Source organism: Petaurus breviceps, unplaced genomic scaffold, assembly GCF_028583685.1.
Source record: "Petaurus breviceps papuanus isolate PSGF00001 unplaced genomic scaffold, PetGlider_PUasm1.0 90654, whole genome shotgun sequence".
NCBI classification, from domain to species: domain Eukaryota; kingdom Metazoa; phylum Chordata; class Mammalia; order Diprotodontia; family Petauridae; genus Petaurus; species Petaurus breviceps.
Genome location: NW_027187301.1, coordinates 2,508,718 through 2,526,404, shown reverse-complemented (window position 1 = coordinate 2,526,404; position 17,687 = coordinate 2,508,718). Strand labels below are relative to the sequence as shown.

Below are 17,687 nucleotides of genomic sequence, written 5' to 3'. Positions count from 1 at the left end.
AGCATTATCTCCTGTCTCTGCATTTTACCTGGCTGTCCCCTGTGCCTGGAATGCTGTTCTCTCTCCTCCCTTGCACCTCTTGGCTTCCTTCAAGTCTCAGCTAAAGTCCTACCTTCTGCAGGAAGCCTTTCCCAGTCTCCATTAATGCTGCTGCCTTCCCTTTGAGATGATTTCCAGTGTATTCCTTATATATCTTGTATTTACATAGTTGTTTCCGTATTGAATGTGAGCTCCCTGAAGGCAGGGACCATGGCTTTGTCTTTCTTCGTATCTCCAATACGTTGGCTGACCATCAATATTTGCTGACCCTGGACAAGTCATGAACTCTTTCAGTTTTCTGACCTGTAAAATGAAGATAATAATAGCACTTACCTCCCAGACTTATTGTGAAAATCAATTGGGATAGCATCTGTAAAGCAATTCACAGACCTTTAGTTACTATATAAATGCTTCTGCTCCCCCTCTTCCTCCTCCTCCTCCTCCAATGTACTAGGCACTTCTAATACAGAAACACAATTGAATCTGTCTCTACCCTTAAGGAGCTTATATTCTATATGGGGAGGGAGGGGAAGACAACACATACAGACGAAATTAAATATAAAGTACTTGCCATTGGATGAGTCAGAACAGATCATGTTTGAAGTAACATTGGAGCTGAGCCTTGTTATCTTCTGTCTCACTGGAGATGATGCCCATATCAATGAAATAACAAATCCAATTGAGTTTCCTTATTTCTGTAAGGTGCATCTGTCTAGAACCATACTTCCAAAATTGACCTCATTAAAATGACCTATGTCTCGTGTGTGTGTGTGTGTGTGTGTGTGTGTGTGTGCAATCAGGATTAAGTTATTTGCCCAGAATCACAGAGCTACTAAGTATCTGAGGCTAGATTTGAACTCAGGTTCTCGTCTTATTAAGTCTCAATGATTCCTAGGAGGTCCAGTTTGCATCTTTGTATTCTAATTGACTTTGCTTGTTCTACATACTTTGTGCTGTACCTTTGTGTAAGGACATTTGACCCCATGGTTTTATCCCTCGCTCTTTTCTTACATTTCGCGTCCTATGAATTTCTGGGCATCATAATTGTTATTCTCCCAATGGTGTCACAGCTCTGTGATAACTTACTTAGTAGATGTATGTGGGTAGACATTCCCCCTTTTGTTGCTGTTGAAACTCCTTTCAACTAGATTTGTTTGAATGAGCAAAGGCTAAATACTTGCTGACAGTTCTCCTGTTCTTTCCCCCAACAGGACCTCGAGTCAGCCAGGTGGCCCCCTCTTTTTCCAGTGTCCTGAAAGGCTGCACGGTCATAGAGGGTGAGGACTTTGTGCTACAGTGCACAGTAGAAGGGAAGCCCTCACCGTGCGTCACCTGGCTACTCAATGGTAAGGCATTGTCCTGTCTTCTTGTTTACTTCTTCTCTCTCCCCACTAAAGAACTCTCAGCATGGTGGTCCTGGTGCTTAGTCACTAAAGGACTAAGTGAGGGCAAGCCTCAATTACCCATACTGTGAGTTCCTTTGGGGCAGCTGCTTCTAAATAGCGTTGTTGTTGTTCGGTCATTCAGTCATGTCTGACTCTTTATGACCCTGTATGGGGTTTACTTGGCAAAGATACCAAATCGGTTTGCCATTTCCTTCTCCAGTGGATTGAGGCAAACAGGGTTAAATGACTTGCCCAGGGTCACATAGCTAGTGAGTGTCTGAGGCTGAATTTGAACTCAGGTCTTCCTGACTCCAGGTCCAGTGATCTACTGAGCCATGTAGCTGCCTCCCAATAGTAGGCATCAGTAAATAAAGACGATGATGATCATGTCTATGACAGACAGATGATGATGATGACAGACACCAATAATAGCAATGATGATGAAAAAAAGAGAACCAACATCATGCAATAGAAAAACAGTGGACAAAGAGTTGTGAAAGTGGAGTTCTTGTTCCGACACTGCCATTAGCTCACTTTTCATCTTGGGTCATCTTTTTTTTTTTGCTTTTTGGAGGGGGGAAGGTAGGACAGTTGGGATTAAGTGACTTGCCCAAGGTCACACAGCTAGTTTTTGTAGTAATCTATTTATTTCTATGGACATTAGCTTCTTTGTCTATAAAATTAAAATTGAGTTATTTAATCTCCAAAGTAGATTCCTACTCTCACTAGTTTTATTATCCTACCCCTCTTTCAAGAGCACAAATTGGCTTAATAAATTAGTGTGTATTGCTTGCCCTGTGCAGATTGGACTGAGCAAGGTTTAACCTGATAGAGTCCCCCATCAAAACGCAACTATCCTATAGACCAAGAGCTGGATTTGATTTCCTATCAGACCATTAGGCATTTTCCCATGGCATCCACCAGGGGGTGCTCAAGATCAATTGAGCTGCTATTAAACTTAGCCCTGCCTAGGAGTTGGAGACAAGGTCTCAAGCATTCCCAAGTCAGATCTGGTTTTGTGTCTGTGTGGCCAAAGCAAGTTATTCCTCTGAGAAGGGAAAAGTGACACCGAGATAAATCTGCCATATTGTGCTGTAACAACAAAACTGGGGAGAGAGAATTAAACTCTTTAATGAAGAGGGGGTTGGGGTACTGTGTTGTGACCAATGTAGCTTTCCCACCCTTAGTGTTTTAGCCACAAAACGTGTTTCTTCTTCCCTTTAAAAGACAAAAATAATAGCAAGATGGAACCTCTTTAACTGGTCTGGTTAGCCACTGTATTGGTCCAGCCTGCTATCTCTGCAAATATGTCATGGAGACATAAGTGTTGTTAAAGCCAGAAGAAAAAATTAACTTTGTCAAGAATACTTCTCTTCCCCCCAACCCGCATTCCCCCTTTCATTTTTATGAAGTACAAACCAGGACTCCAGGGTCTGGCACAGAATAGAAGTTGTCAATTGTTCCCTGCATAGAGAATGGACACATTCCTGTTCTCAAGCCAGAAGCTCTAATAATGAGTTTTATTTTCCTTTTTTCCTGGAAACTAAAAGATCAAGTCTTAAAATGATAAAGTCCTAGAAACATATGGCAGGAAAAGGAACCTCTAGAAGTCATTTCATCCAATCTCCCATTTCTACACAGCACTACCTGTAGGATGGGGGCTCTTGACCTTTTCTGGGGGCCATGGAACCCCATTTTATCAGCTTGGTGAAATCTATGGAACCTTCCTGATAATATTTTTAAATGCGAAGAAATAAAATACATGGGATTACAAAGGAAATCAATTATAGTGAAATGCAGTTATCAAAATATTTTTTGAAAAAAGTTCATCATGGCTAATAAGGAAACATGCTTTGCATGACTTCACATGTATAATTCCTATCATATTGCTTGCCTTCTCATTGGGTGGGGGAGAGGGGAGGTAGGAACAGAATTTGGAACTCAAAAAACATTTTTAATGAAAAAGTATAGGAAAAAACTGAAAGAAAAAGAGAAAAAGAAATTCATGGACCTGAGGTTAAGAGCTCAAGATCTAAAGCATTCCTTGACATATGGCAACTTCTCATTTTATATAGGGAAAGAGATGGTCTATTCTTTTTTTTTGGGGGGGGGGTATTTTTAAGTGACTTGGCATAGTTATAGAAAGATAGAATTTGATTAGATAAAAAAACTTTCTGGTTAAATCTTCAATATTTAACTGAGGTGAGACTGTGGAATCATTGTCCCAGGAGAGGTTTAAATGTACTATAGGCCCTTAGCCCATCTGTCTAAACTGCAGAAAGTCCAGTTTGATAGTAGCCCTGGCCCTGTGCTAGGGGACCCTTTAAGATTCTTTTCAACTCTAAGATTCTGTGAGATAATAGATGCAGGTTTTTGGAACCATTTTTAATGTTAGAATAGGTGGAAATCTTCCCTTTTCCTCCCTCAAGCCCTCCTCTGCTATTCATGATCAAATCCTTCTCTTTTAAGGAGCACCACACCTGTGCCCCTCTCCTGTGGGTCCTCCTTAGCTCCTGCCCCTGTTTCCTCAGTGGTTCCCAATCCCTGTCTTTCTCCTTCCCCCATGCTTATCTCTTTTTTCCTATTACCACCAGTTGAAAGGCAATAACACCAATTATCACCCCCGAAGAAAGGCATCCTGACCTGATGTTTTCTGTCTTTCTCTCTGAACAGATCGGCCTATCCAGTATGCCCACACAACGTTCGAGGACGGTGTGGCTGAATTGCAAGTACAAGATGCATTACCTGAGGACAATGGTCTCTATACCTGCCTTGCTGAGAATCCTTCAGGCCGGGCATCCTGCAGTGCCAAGGTTACTGTCCAGGGTAAGACCCATATCTGTTACTCAAAGGCAGAATCATTCCCTCCCCTACTAGGCAGGTTCTCTGTGGATCTATTAAAACAAGAGATCCATTTATATGTCTCAGTAGGGAAGCAGCTATTAAACCTGAAGGCAAAGCAATGAATGATTAGGCACCCTCAAGTTAAGAGATAGATACATCCTGCCATGGGAAAGAGATGCCCAAGGTATCATTCTGCCCCCTTCCCACCTCGAGGGCCTTCTTTAGGCCAAGCCATGGCCAGTGAGGACAGATGCAGAGCAAAGGGCAGGTTCTGTGTTCTTTCAGAGCTTCCAGAGGGATGGGAAGAAACAAGATACACATATAAAAGGTGAAATTTTAAAATATTCCTAGTTAAGAAAATGCACTCCCTCTGCTCTTTGGAGATGTGGGAGCCTTTGTGCATGGAATATTACATGGACTGCCTGACTCAGTTGATATGTTGATTGCTTTGCTTGTCCGTTTTCATTTTTTCTTATTCTTTGTCACAAGGGATGGGAAAGGGAAAGGGGAAAGAGAAGCATTTATAGAGCACCTACTGTGTGCTAAGTGCTATTCAAATATTAACCCAATTATTTCCTCACAACAACGCTGTGAGGTGGGTGTTATTATTATTCTCATTTTATGGGTGAGGAAACTGAGGCAAACAGAGGTTAAGTGACTTGTTCAGGGTTAAATAGCTCAAGAAGTGTCTGAAACCAGACCTGAATTCTGGTCTTCCTGACCTATCCAGGTCAGTGCTCTATCCACTGTTAAATGGAGGAGGGAGGGGATTGGTAGGGGAGAGGGTAGCAATGTATTCAGACATTAAATATAGCAAGCATTTACATAGCTCCTTAAGGTTTACCAAGTGTTTCTCAGATATTTCATTTTATGCTGGAAAGTGGGTACTATTATTATTTCCATTTTGCAAATGAGGAAGCTGAGGCAGGCAGACAAATAACTTTCTCAGGGTCACATTGCTAATATGTTTCTGAGACAAGACCTGAATTCAGGTCTTCCTGACTCTAAGCCCAGGGCTCTATCCACTGCACTACATTGTAAAAAACAAAAGATAGATTATATATTTTTCAGGCCACTCACAAAGCCATGAAACAGTCTCAAATGAAAACAGACAAGCAGTGTGCATCACTGCTATGGGGATACAGGGCAAAGTGGTCATTATAAAGGGAATTGTTTCTGAGGAGAGGCTAGGGATCACTGGTCTCTCCCCTCCTCCTTCCTGCTGGCTCCCTAGATCAGTGTTTAGCCAGGGTCTGGGCCTTATGCCCCAGTAATCTGATTACCACAGCCTTTCTGTGATCTTCCCCACAAGTGAACCCTCTGAAAAGCCCTCGAGGCCATAGAATAAGGTCAGCCTGTCTCGGAGGGGGAAGCTCTGGGGTTGTGCAATAGTGACTGTCACTAATGGAGCCCTCAGAGAATCATCCCTTGGTTCCAGGCCTCTCAGGTAAGATGTTTCGCCCTTCCTCAGGGTGCTGTCCTCTCCTTATTTCTTGGCAGTACCTAGCAGAGATCTACCTGCTTGCCTGCTTAATTCTGCTATGTACACTGTCAGAACGCTGGTAATTTATATTCTCTGTGTTTATGTCTCTGTTCTGTTCCCATATCAGACCACGAGCTCTCAGAGGACTCAGGGAGCACACTTTGAAAAACATTGTATGAAACAGGTACTCCATCTGACAGACCCTTTATAGACCTTCCCAGTGAATGTGTGACTAAGGACCTAGTCTGGAAATTAAAAGAGCCTGATATAAATAGGTTGTAAAACCATGGCTGTAGAAATGGAAGGGACGTTAAAAGGCATTTAGTCCCATTTTCTCATTTTGCTGAGGAGGAACCAGGCATAGTGGATATAGTGCTGGGCCTGGAGTCAGGAAGACTCATCTTCCTGAGTTCAAATCTGGCCTCAGACACATCCTAGCTGTGTGACCCTGGGCAAGTCACTTAACCCTGTTTGCCTCAGTTTCCTCATCTGTAAAATGAGCTGGAGAAGGGAATGTCAAACCACTGCAGTATCTTTGCCAAGAAAACCCTAAGTGGGGTCATGAAGAGGTGGGCCCAACTAAAATGACTCAACAAACAACCAGAGGAGTGCTAATATTAAATGGAAGAAGAGGGAATTTGAACTCAGGTCTCATGAATTCAGGTTGAGAATTCTAGGTTCAGTGCTCTTTCCATTATACCATGCTGCCTCTCATTGAGAATATATCTAACATTGGTTAAAGATGACTTATGCATTAGAAATAGACTCAGGTCTGTAGCCTGAGTCCCTATATAATGGACAGTGGCATTCTGAAAGGTCACAGTGGACCAGTCCCTTTCTCCATCCCATCCCAGGGTAGGTTAGTTGTCCTTCAGTTGACCTGAGTGTCATTTTGGAAAGAGCACTGGTTTTGGAGTCAAAGGAATATAAGTTCAGATCTTGATTCTTCCTGTATGACCTTGGACAGATCACTTGCCTGAACCTTTATTTTCTCATTTGTAAAATGACCAGATGACTACTACGTCCTTTTCAGTTGTAAATTTTTTTTTTGCTTTTTTTTTGGGGGGGGGGGAGGGAGGTAGGGCAATTGGAGTTAAATGACTTGCCCAAGGTCACACAGCTAGTCTTTGTGTGTGTGTGTTAAGTGTCTGAGGCTGGATTTGAACTCAGGTCCTCCTGACTCCAGGGCTGGTGCTCTATTCACTGCTTCACCTAGCCACCCCTCAGTTGTAAATTTTAAAGTCTGTGATCCATTGAGACAGCGTTACAAGCAATGCAATCTGAACATCCTCCATTCCTTTTTCATACCTCCTTAATTCATCATCCTTGAATAATAATAGGAGCATTATGTATCACTTTATGTTTTGCCAAGTGCTCTCCGTACATTATCTCATTTCATCCTTACAACAACTGTGTGAGGCAGATGCCATGATTATCCCCATTTTGAGTACTAACAATTACCCGGAAGATAGGTTTGGGAAAGACTGGAGAATGTAGGGAAGACAGAAAGGGTGACTGGAGGGTGACTACCAATGTTTATAGACTGTCTCAAAACCGATTCTTTGTACCCTCTAATTTGCCCCAGGTCACACAGCTAGTTGGTGTCAGAGGGAGGATTTGAACTCATTTCTTTCTGCCTCCAAGTCCAATATTCTATCCACTGCGCCACCTAAAGAGGAGTTTCTTTCCTTTCTTTCCTGTCTCTTCCCATTCCTGCTACTTTCTGGCTATTTCCTGCTATGGATTCAACTGTTAATATTTAGTCTGCGGTCCTAATTTCATGGCCTGTCAACAGACTCAGGCTCTTGGGATCGAAGATCTTGAACTACAGCTCAGAGGTCATGTTGTACAAGTCCCTCATTTTATAAATGGGGAAACCGAGGTCAAGGGAGATGAAGCTATTTGCTGAAGATCTCACAGGTAGCCCAAGAGACTATTTTGATGTGACTAGAGGGAAGGGATAAGCTGTGAGCTTCCTCTCCCAGGGTCAGGATGGTAGCTCTTCCTTCCCCATCCCCAGCCCCCTGTCATCTTAGCAAGGGGACTGTTGATTGTCTTTAGTCCCCTCTCCTTACCTCTGTTTTACATGGTCACCTCCCAGTCCTCCCCACATCCATCCTCCTGAAGGATCAGTAGTGATCAAAGCAGCACAGATCTCAGCTTCGTGTTTCATTAGCCTTTCACTCACTTGGTCTGTTTCAGCTGACAGCCCAGTTAATCCCCTGCTTGTCCACAACTGCCTGTATTTAGATTAGAGATACACAACTAGGCTGAGGCTCCCATCTGGCATGGGGAGTCATTGACCTTAAAGTTGAACAGTCTCCTGCTGAGTGTCCCCTGGTCACACGCTGCAGTTGAGGGGTAGGGGAGCGGGGTTTGCTCTTCTGCATATAGGCTTGTGCCAAGAGGTTTAAGGGAAAAGAAATCTGCCAGGGGCTGTGTTTGGATTTGCTCTGAGGACAGCTTTGGATGAGTGAAGTTCTCCCCTCCCAGCATGGGTGATTTATTGGTATCTACAGCCCAAACAGAGCTCAGATACCATAAATGGTGAACTAAGCTGAGACCTGCAGGCCTAAGCTTGAGCTAGGCATTATTCGGGTTGTCTTTGCATGTAGTTTCAGGGGTTAGAGGTGAGGATGGCTCAGCAGAGCCTGTCACAGAGGGACATGCCTTTGGCATGATGGTCTCCCCCCCCCCCCCCCCCCCACCCCCCCTGCAGATACTCGGGAGATTGAAGAGTTGATTTCAGCCTGCACTTTTTTCAGCTGAGGAGTTTTTGGGGGTTTTAAAAAAATTTCTTGGCAATCCTATTTTCTCTGAGATGGGGGAATAGAGTGGGGAATGGAGGGGCAGATTTTCAGGGAGGTAATGAGGAGTCTGGCCATCAGAGCAGGGGGTGTTGTCTTGTACCAATCTGTTGTTTTGTTGGAAGGGTCCCTAATTGGCAATATCTTCCTCTTCAGTCCTGTTCCCTCCCTGTCCCCTAGATCTTATCAGGTTGCTATCTTCCTAGTTAACACTGGCCTCAGGCTTTTAAGTGGAGCCCAGTTTTTCCCATTGTGGGAGGAATGATGATGTTTTGATTTAATAATGACTGTTCTACTTTGAATATGCTTATTATAAGACTTGGGTGAAATGACCTCTCAGGTCTCTTCCAGCTCCAGAATTTAAGATCCAATGGGTTAATGAGTTTTACTACCCACCCCTGCTTTTTATTCATTACAAGGAAAAACCTCCCTGAGTAGGGAAGGAAAAAAAATTGTGGAAACGAAGATTATGTTAAAAATAATTAATAAAATTTATAACAATCACAGTTTGGTGAGTAGATGCTGGACTTGGCATCAGGATAGCCAGGATTCTAATCCTATCTCAGACACTTAGGAGCTATATGACCCTGGACAAGTCACTTAACTTTGTCTTGATTCCTCATCTGTAAAATGAGAGGGTTGAACTAGTTTGTCTTCAGGGTTCCTTGCTACTCTATCTATGATCTTATATTCAGTTTCATTCTTCTTGTAGGACTCAAGTTGACCAAGGAACATTCTTGAAAGGTAGAAAGATGGGGAAACCATGATATCAAGATGTGAGTTTCCTCTCAGTCCATGAATATGAGCCAGGGCTAAGATGCTTCCCACCCAATAGCTCTGGCCACTAGATAGCGCCATTTAGTAAGACATGTTGGGTCTCTTCTCCTTCCCCCACCATCTCAAGGAAGTATCTCCTTCTTAACCCCACCATGTTAGCTCCCCAGCCCTTAGGAAATCGTTTCTATAGGGCCAAGCTTTTCCCAGTAAGGGATCCAACGACTCCTTTGCTGAAGTCCAGATGTGGGAAATCTTTCTCACATCTTCAGCCTACGGTTTTGTAATTCTCCTGAAATTGCTGTCCCAGCACTCACTGTTCCTTTCGCTGCAAGCTGTCCTGCCTTCAAATCTTGATACACCTCTTCCTCCTTTTCCGCCCCTGCCTTGTTTCTGAGTTTCTAGATAGGCAGATTTTTTTTCTTTAGGTGATTTACAGAATCATACCCCTTAGTCATTGAGTCAGTAAATATTTACTAAATGCTTACAATGTGCCAGACACTGTGGTAAGCACAGAGGATACAAAGAAAGATAGAATGCTTTCCCTGGTCTTGAGAAACTCACAATCTAATGACATTAGTTGATTAATGTGGCAGTAGTTAATCTGTGGAGGGCAACTAGATGGTGCAGTGGATTGGATGCTGGGCCCAGAGTCAGGGAGACTCATCCTTCTGAGTTCAAATCTGGCCTCAGACACTTCCTAGCTGTGTGACTCTGGGAAAGTCACTTAACTCTGCCTCAATTTCCTCATCTGTAAAATGAGTGGAGAAGAAAATGGCAAACCCCTCTAGTATCTTTGCCAAGAAAAACCCAAATTGGGGGAAGAAGATTTGGACAGAACTGAACAGCAACAGCAACAACAAATTAGCCTGAGTCCCACGAGGCCTTGAGAGTTGTGAGAGTTAGGCCAATAGCAATATTTAGAGGAAACTCAGGATTCCATGAACAATGCTCTCCTCCCCTTCAGGAGTGGGGGGTAGGGGAGAGGGTAAGGGAGGGAATCTCAGTGCCAAACATCTGGCCAGAAGAGGAGGGCCGATGGCCAGATGATGCAAAGATAAACTGCCTTTGGTTCTAGGTGAGACCCAAAGAGGATTATTATAAAGGCATTAGTGATTTGAGAAAACATTCAGTTGTATACCCCTTGGGGCCAAAGCAGGTTGGGATTTCTCCTTGTCCTTGAATATTCTGAAATTGGCTGTCCTGGAAGTCACTGCTTTGTGATGGTCAAATTATTTAACTGGCTAAGTATCACCGGTAAATGGACTAATTCAGAGTTCCTATGTTAATATTTCTGTTACCTTTTAAATTGTAAGGTTTTTTGGGGGGTTTTGCATTTTGCGGGGGGAAAGGCAGGGCTATTGGGGTTAAGTGACTTGCCCAAGGTCACACAGCTAGTTTCACATTAAGTGTCTGAGGCTGGATTTGAACTCAGGTTCTCCTGACTCCAGGGCTGGTGCTCTATTCACTGCGCCATCTAGCGGCCCCAAAACTGTAAGTTTTTTGAAGGCAAGGGCTATGCCAGTCTTCTGTATAGCACCTTCCCCTGACCCCTCACCCCCATTAATGCCTAGCAGATAATAGGTACCCAGAGTATTCTCAGCCTAACGAGTCATTTGAAGTCCTTCTTCTAGTAGTAACTCTTAATAGATTTATTTTCTTTATAACAAAAACCAAAAAAATTGTTTTGAAGGCAAAGAATCAACATAAGTCCACATTATCACTGACTTGATAAACTACCCCTCTTGAGGACCATAGTCACCAATTAAATCAACCTTTAGGTTTAAGACAAAAGTGCCATTACTCGCCCAGTCTACTCTCTTTCCACATTATTCTGTTCAACTGGCTTTAAAAGTGAAAAATTCAAGACATTACTGAGGCAGAGGATCTAAATTAGAAAATAGCTTCTCTCCCCTTTTTTTATGCTCAGGCACGATGGGCATTAAGCAGAGATATTGGGATCCTGGAAAGTTTCCAAGGGATCAGGGCACTGCTATTCTCTCCACTCTTAGAAAAATACAAATAGTACAGGCAAGCCATCAGAAACATGATCACTTGATTTCTTAGGGAGTTAGCTCTCTGAACCATATCCACTAAGCCCTTTTACATTTGAACATTCTTTCCAGTAAATGACAATCTATCTATGCTTTCTTATCTTATACAACTCTTGTCCATGACCACCTAAAAATCCTATGAAGTGGGTCTATCCAACATGTCGGAGGCCTTCTTTTGGACTCGACATTCACATGGGGAGCTTGTCATTTTTCTCTCTCACTATATGACTGGATCACCTCCATTTCCTGTTAGGCATTTCTTTGTAGTTTCCTTATGATTTATAATAAAGAGCATCTCTGATTTTTCAAGTACAAGTGTTTTTAACTTTTTGTATGGTCATGGACTCCTCAGAATAATGTTTATAAATGCATAAAATTTAATTCATAGGATTACAAAGAAGATCAGAGTTTAATGAATATAAATATGTAATTTTTTCCATCCAAGTTCACCGATCCCTGGGAACAGTTTTACAGAACAAATCCTTTTTTTTTTGAGGGGGGAGGGCAGGGCAATTGGGGTTAAAGGACTTGCCCAAGGTCACATGGCTAGTAAGTGTTAAGTGTCTGAGGTTGGATTTGAATTCAGGTCCTCCTGACTCCAGGGCCGGAGCTGTATTCACTGTGCCACTTTGCTGTCCCAACAAATCATTTTTTTAAGGGGATTTGTTCTGTGAAGTTTAGATTCGGTCAAAGGGTCACACTTGAGGGCCTAGAGGGCCACATGTAGCCTTAAGGCTGCAGGTTCCCCACTCCTGCCTTGGAATCTATCCATGGACCTCAGGTTAAGAACCTTTGCTTTAGTATTGTGTCAACTATGGGGAATTAGATAAAGATTAAGGTTTATAGACAGATAAGAAATGATGGTTCTTAGTCCCCTCTTCACTTTTTTTCCATACCCTACCTTTGTCACTATATAAGTGGAAAAGAGTCGTACAGGACTAAGTCACATTTCGTATTTTTCTTTGTTTTCTGAGTTACCATGGCACAAGAATTCATCACGTGATGACCAGTCTACTGGTGATGTGCATCCACTCCTTAGCTAGTCTGGTCCTTGGAAAGCCCACATTCTGGGCAGTTCACAAAGACTTTTCAGCATATTCGAAGCTGCCAGTGTCCACTCTCCTGACGCAGCCTTCCAGAATTTAGGGTTGTATTGGAATAGAACCTGGTGGAGGAAGCTTTTTTTTATAGGCTGAGAAATTCCATTTCATCCTTCTATCAGCATTCTTACCACTTTGTTCTTCCAATCCTGCCCATCAGAGCTCTTGCCGCCATTATCTGTTCATCTGCAGCCTTATTCCATCCCTTAATGTTTCAGGAAGGGAGTAGGGGCTCAATCCAGCTGATTCCAAGCAGACTCGATCTCATATGCATATAGTAGAATGATGGTGATGATAATAGCCAGCACCGACTAATGTGGAAATGTGTTTTTATCATGTATAACCTATATCAAATTGCTTACCTTCTCAATGAGGGTGGCAGGGAGGGAAGAAAAGAATTTGGAACTCAACGTTTTGAAAACGGATGCTAAAAATTGTTTTTGCAGATAATAGTAGCATTTATGTGTTTTAAGATTTGCAAAGCACTTTGCGTATCTTACCTCATTTGATCCTCACAGCTGCTGTTGGGAGGTAGCTGCTATTATTATATCCCCATTTTACAGATGAGGGAACTGAGGTAGAGTGTTAAATCTTGCCTGGGGTCACATAGCTCATAAGGATCCAGGGTATGATTTGAACTCAGGTCTTCCTGATTCTAGGTTCAGTGCTCCATCCATGGTTGCATTTCTCATCCCATAAACAATATGCCCATAAACCATCCTCAACCCAAACTGAGATAGAGAGTCTGACTCTTTCTCTGTCTCTTCTACCCATTGTACTTCAAGCTGCCTTTTTTCTCCCTTGAGTCTACCTTTGGATATTTTTGTGGGGTAGGAGGGTTAAAGGAATAAGAGTAAAGAACAAATGAATAGAAGTACGAAATTCAAGGGACTTCTCTCCAAACTCTCTCAATTAGACTCCTCAGTGAAACCTAATATTTTGTGATAGTGGCCATTTATGTGAAGGATAATTGCAACTCTGAGGGCAACTTTAATGTCAGTGGAATGATTTAAAGTGACTGCTTACTACAAAAAAGGTTAGGAGAGAAAAAAAGTACTTTAATCAAAGTGTCCCATGTTAGTTTTTAAAGAAATCTGGGCTGTACATTATCCCCCCAAAAATAATTTTTGAAATTTTCAGATGATAAGTAAGGTTTTACAATGTAACTCCTAGGACTGCATTGTCAGGGAAAAACCCTTAACCCCAATGGTTATTATTTGTACTAACTTAAAACTCAATAGGGAGATTGCAACTTTTGCTTTTTTTTTACTTTTTTTTTTCACTTCTGGCACTAGAATGTCAAGTCAACCTGTACTGGTCAAAGATCTTTTCTTCTGGTCAGATGGGCAGCCTAGCAGGGCTTTTGGGTCACAGAGTCCCAGCTTCAAGTGCTGCCTCTGACATATACTAGCTATAGGACTTTAGGTAAGTCACCTGACCTGTTGGTGCCCAAGGCAGCTCTCCAAGACTAAAAGTTATAGAGGTGTAGCCAATTTGTATTGGTAGAGGGACTTTTTACACTAGAGTTATCCTCTCTGATGAAATCACAGGTCCAAACCAGAAAAAAAAAACCGTCTTATCTCACAGGATTATTGTCCAGCTCAAATGAGAGAGCATACATAAATGTACTTTGCAAACTTTTATAACCTATTTGTGTCTAATGGTGACCATCTCTAGGGCAAGGGGAAGGGCAAAGAAAAGGAAAAATAGAAATTTACATAACTTTATTGTAAATTTAAAAGGAATAGCAAGTTGTGTATAGTAGATTTACAGTTTCATGTGCAATCATCTTTTTTATTATACTATGTTATAGAAATGCTTGTTTTATTCCATAAGTTAAAAATGAAATAAATTTTTAAAAATACTGTATAAGTATTACAGTTTAGATACAGAAGTAGAAGACAATGCTGAATGCATCTTGTACAACCACCTCATTTTCTAAATGAGTAAACTGAAGCCTAAGGAAGTTAAGGGACTTGCATAAGGTCATACAGTTAGCAAACATCAGAAGTGGGATTTGAATCTAGGTCCTTTGACTCCAGAGCCACCTTACTATACTTGCCTCCTGTAGTATTTTTCTTAGTAGCAAATTTCCACATTTCCCCCTCATTCTTTCTTTGCTGAAATCCATAATCATGTTTTCTTTGTTTGTATGGAGTTCTAGAGAAGTTTGGAACGGAGAAAAAGTATCATGGAGGCTTTTCTAAAAGGAGAAAGGGGGAAGGGAAGGCTTCTTCTTGCTTCACAGAAGCAATTTTGCTGACACTCCAAATAGATTTTATTTAGTTAAGAGACAGGCTGTTTATTGGAAGAGAATTCTAATGCTTTCAAGGCGATTTGCAGCTTGGAGGAGTGCCTCTGGAAACAGGAGAGGGCAAAGCTGTCTTTCAGATGATAGAAAGGATCTCTCCTTTCAGGAAAATGTAACCCCTTTGGAACTTAGGAGACAGACAAGGTGGCAGGGGAGGGGGTGGCTGAGTCTTGGCTAGTAGTAAGGGAAGGAGGGATATTTTTGTCTTGTATTCACCATATTCAGATGGTGGTTTGAAATAAGATTCCTTAGGGTGGCAGAAGTTGGGAAACAATTAATCTTGTTGGTGAATTGTTTTTGAACATAGTTAAGCAGGATAGCTTGTGCTGTCTGTGCCGGAGAAGGAAGAAATCAACAATTACCTGAAAATAAATGGATTTATCTCTTCTCCCTTGTTTGGTGGAAAGGTTATTATAGGACTAGATACTTTGGAACAGGGAGTTCTGAACAAGTTTTCTACAGGGAAATTTTAAGAGATACTAGGATGATTAGGAAGAAATTGGTTAAGAGAAACTATGGTGCATTGTATCCCTGCTGTCATCTACATGAGCCAGAGCTATTGTCAAGGAAAGGCTCAAGTTATGAAAGTAAGGCACCTCCTCCCTTTCTTCTCTCTCTCTCTTTTTTTTTAAAGCAATCGAGGTTAAGTAACTTGCTCGAGGTTACATGGCCAGTTATTTCTGGGTGTGGTGCTAAGTATTTGAGCCCAGATTCGATCCCAGGTTATCCCAACTCTGGGGCCGGTGCTCTTACTCACTGCACCACCTGGCCACTCCTCCTTTCTTCTCTTCCTCTCTTGTGTAATAATAACTTTGATAGTGCTACGCTGTCACAAGTGTGGCTATCTTCCCACCGGTACAGATTGCGCTTCCATTTCCACCCGTACTATGTGACTCCTACTATGTATATTTACAATTCTCTATAGAAGAGTGTTAGAGGTAGGTAAGAATCTAACTTGAAGAATTGCCGTTGTTCAGTTGTGTCTTATTCTTTGTGACCCTGTGGACCATAGCACACCAGGACCTTCTGTCCTCTACTTGAACACCTTCTAATAAGAGGGGCTCATCTTCTGATGTCATATCTTTTCGCATTTTAATGCTGTCCATGGGGTTTTCTTGGCCAAGATACTGGAGTGGTTTGTCATTTCCTTCTCCAGTGGATCACCTTTTGTCAGAACTCTCCGCTATGACCTGTCTATTTTGGATAACCCTGCATGACATAGCTCATAGTTTCATTGAGCTACACTAGCCCCTCTACCATGACAAGGCAGTGATCCAGGAGGGGAATTTTAAGAATACAACCAATTAAATTATTTGTAGAGGGTCTGAGAACTTTGTGATTCTTAACTGCCTTTGCCTCATTTTCTCTGTCTCTCTGATCTCTGTTGATTCTGGGATGGAAGACATTGTATAAACCTAATATTATCAATTATTGACTATGACCAAGTCATTCCCTATGCATGAGGAGCCACTCCATAGGCACTAAGGATCATGGGTCTAGACAAAGCTTGAAGGTACCTCAGAAGCCAACCAGTCCAATCTTCTCTCTTTTACAAATGAGGAAACTGAGACCCAGATATGTTAAATGCCTTCTCCAAGGTCACACTGATAGTAAGTATCAGTATCATCAGACTCTAGTACCAGGGCTCTTTCTATCAGGAGCACAGCCATAACCAGGGTGGGGCAAATGGAACTTTGTTCCAGGACACTAGCATCCTGTTTGGGCAAAGAAGGATGAGATATGCTTCTTTCCCACATGGATCCTCAACCCAGATGGGTAAGTCCCTGGGCAAGGATAGATGAGGATAAGATCTGCTTGAGAGTATCATGAGGTTACAGTTCTAGAGGATGGAGAGGTTAAATTAGATGGCCTCTGAGGCCCTTCTAGCTCCAGATCTTAGATCTGTGTTCTCACACAGACACACACACGCACACACACACTGTACTCTCTATATATCTTGGATCTGTGTTCTCACACAGATATATAGATGCACACACACTATATGTATCTCTCAATAGGTTGCTAGCTTCTTGAGAATAGTGATCATTTTTGCTCTTTGTATCCTCAAAGCTTAGCATGGTGTCTGGCACACAACAAATACTCAGTATATGCTTGTTGATGATGATGATGATGATGATGATGATGATGATGATGATGATGATGATGATGATGATGATGATGATGATGGGGTCTTAGAGACTATCTAGTCTAACCCCCTCATTTTACAGAGTCAGTAAGGTGGCACAGTGGGGCATTGGACCTGGAGTCAATACAATATGATTTCAAATCCAGCCACAGACCCCTGGGCAAGTCACTTGACTTCTGTCTGCTTCAGTTTCCTCATCTATAAAATGGGGATATTAATTGCACCTATTTCCCAGAGCTGTTGATCAAATAAGATAAAATTTTCAAGTGCTTTACAAACCTTAAAGCATTAAATATCATCATCATCATTATCATTGAAATTGGGAAAATTAAGTAATTTACTAACACTACAGTAATCAGTGTCAAGGGAGAAGGCCTCTAGGCCAGACAAAGCCCCAGGAAAGAGAAACTGCATAGTTCTTGGGCAGCCCAGGAATGAGCAGTAAATAAAGGTAGAATATTCCAGGGACCTTTGCCATCCACAGAGAAGGGATTTTTCCTTGGCCTAACTTTTCCAAAGAGATGGGAGAGACACTGTCTCTGGTCCCTGGGCCCTCTGGTGATAGGTACCAACCTGTTCCAAGAAAGAAGTGTCTCTCTATATAATATTCAATCTATAGACAGAGCCAGCCCCAGGTTGATTAGAGAACTGGGAAGTGTTTCCCCAGGCCCCAATAAATTTACATGGAGGATAGAGAGGTTAGATTAGATGGCCTCTGAGGCCCCTTCTAACTCCAGATCTTGG

The 17,687-nt window shown here is 42.2% G+C and overlaps 1 protein-coding gene across 6 annotated transcripts in view; it reads left to right on the top strand.

Moving 5' to 3' along the window:
• Nucleotides 1-17,687, top strand: part of MYLK (myosin light chain kinase) — a 449,378-nt gene that overhangs the window by 264,080 nt on the left and 167,611 nt on the right. For all 6 annotated transcript variants that reach the window (XM_069064950.1, XM_069064948.1, XM_069064951.1 and 3 more), the window contains 2 exons: nt 1,251-1,385; nt 4,098-4,250. In XM_069064950.1, coding sequence (XP_068921051.1) covers nt 1,251-1,385; nt 4,098-4,250 — 288 coding nt within the window. The remainder of the gene's footprint in view (nt 1-1,250; nt 1,386-4,097; nt 4,251-17,687) is intronic.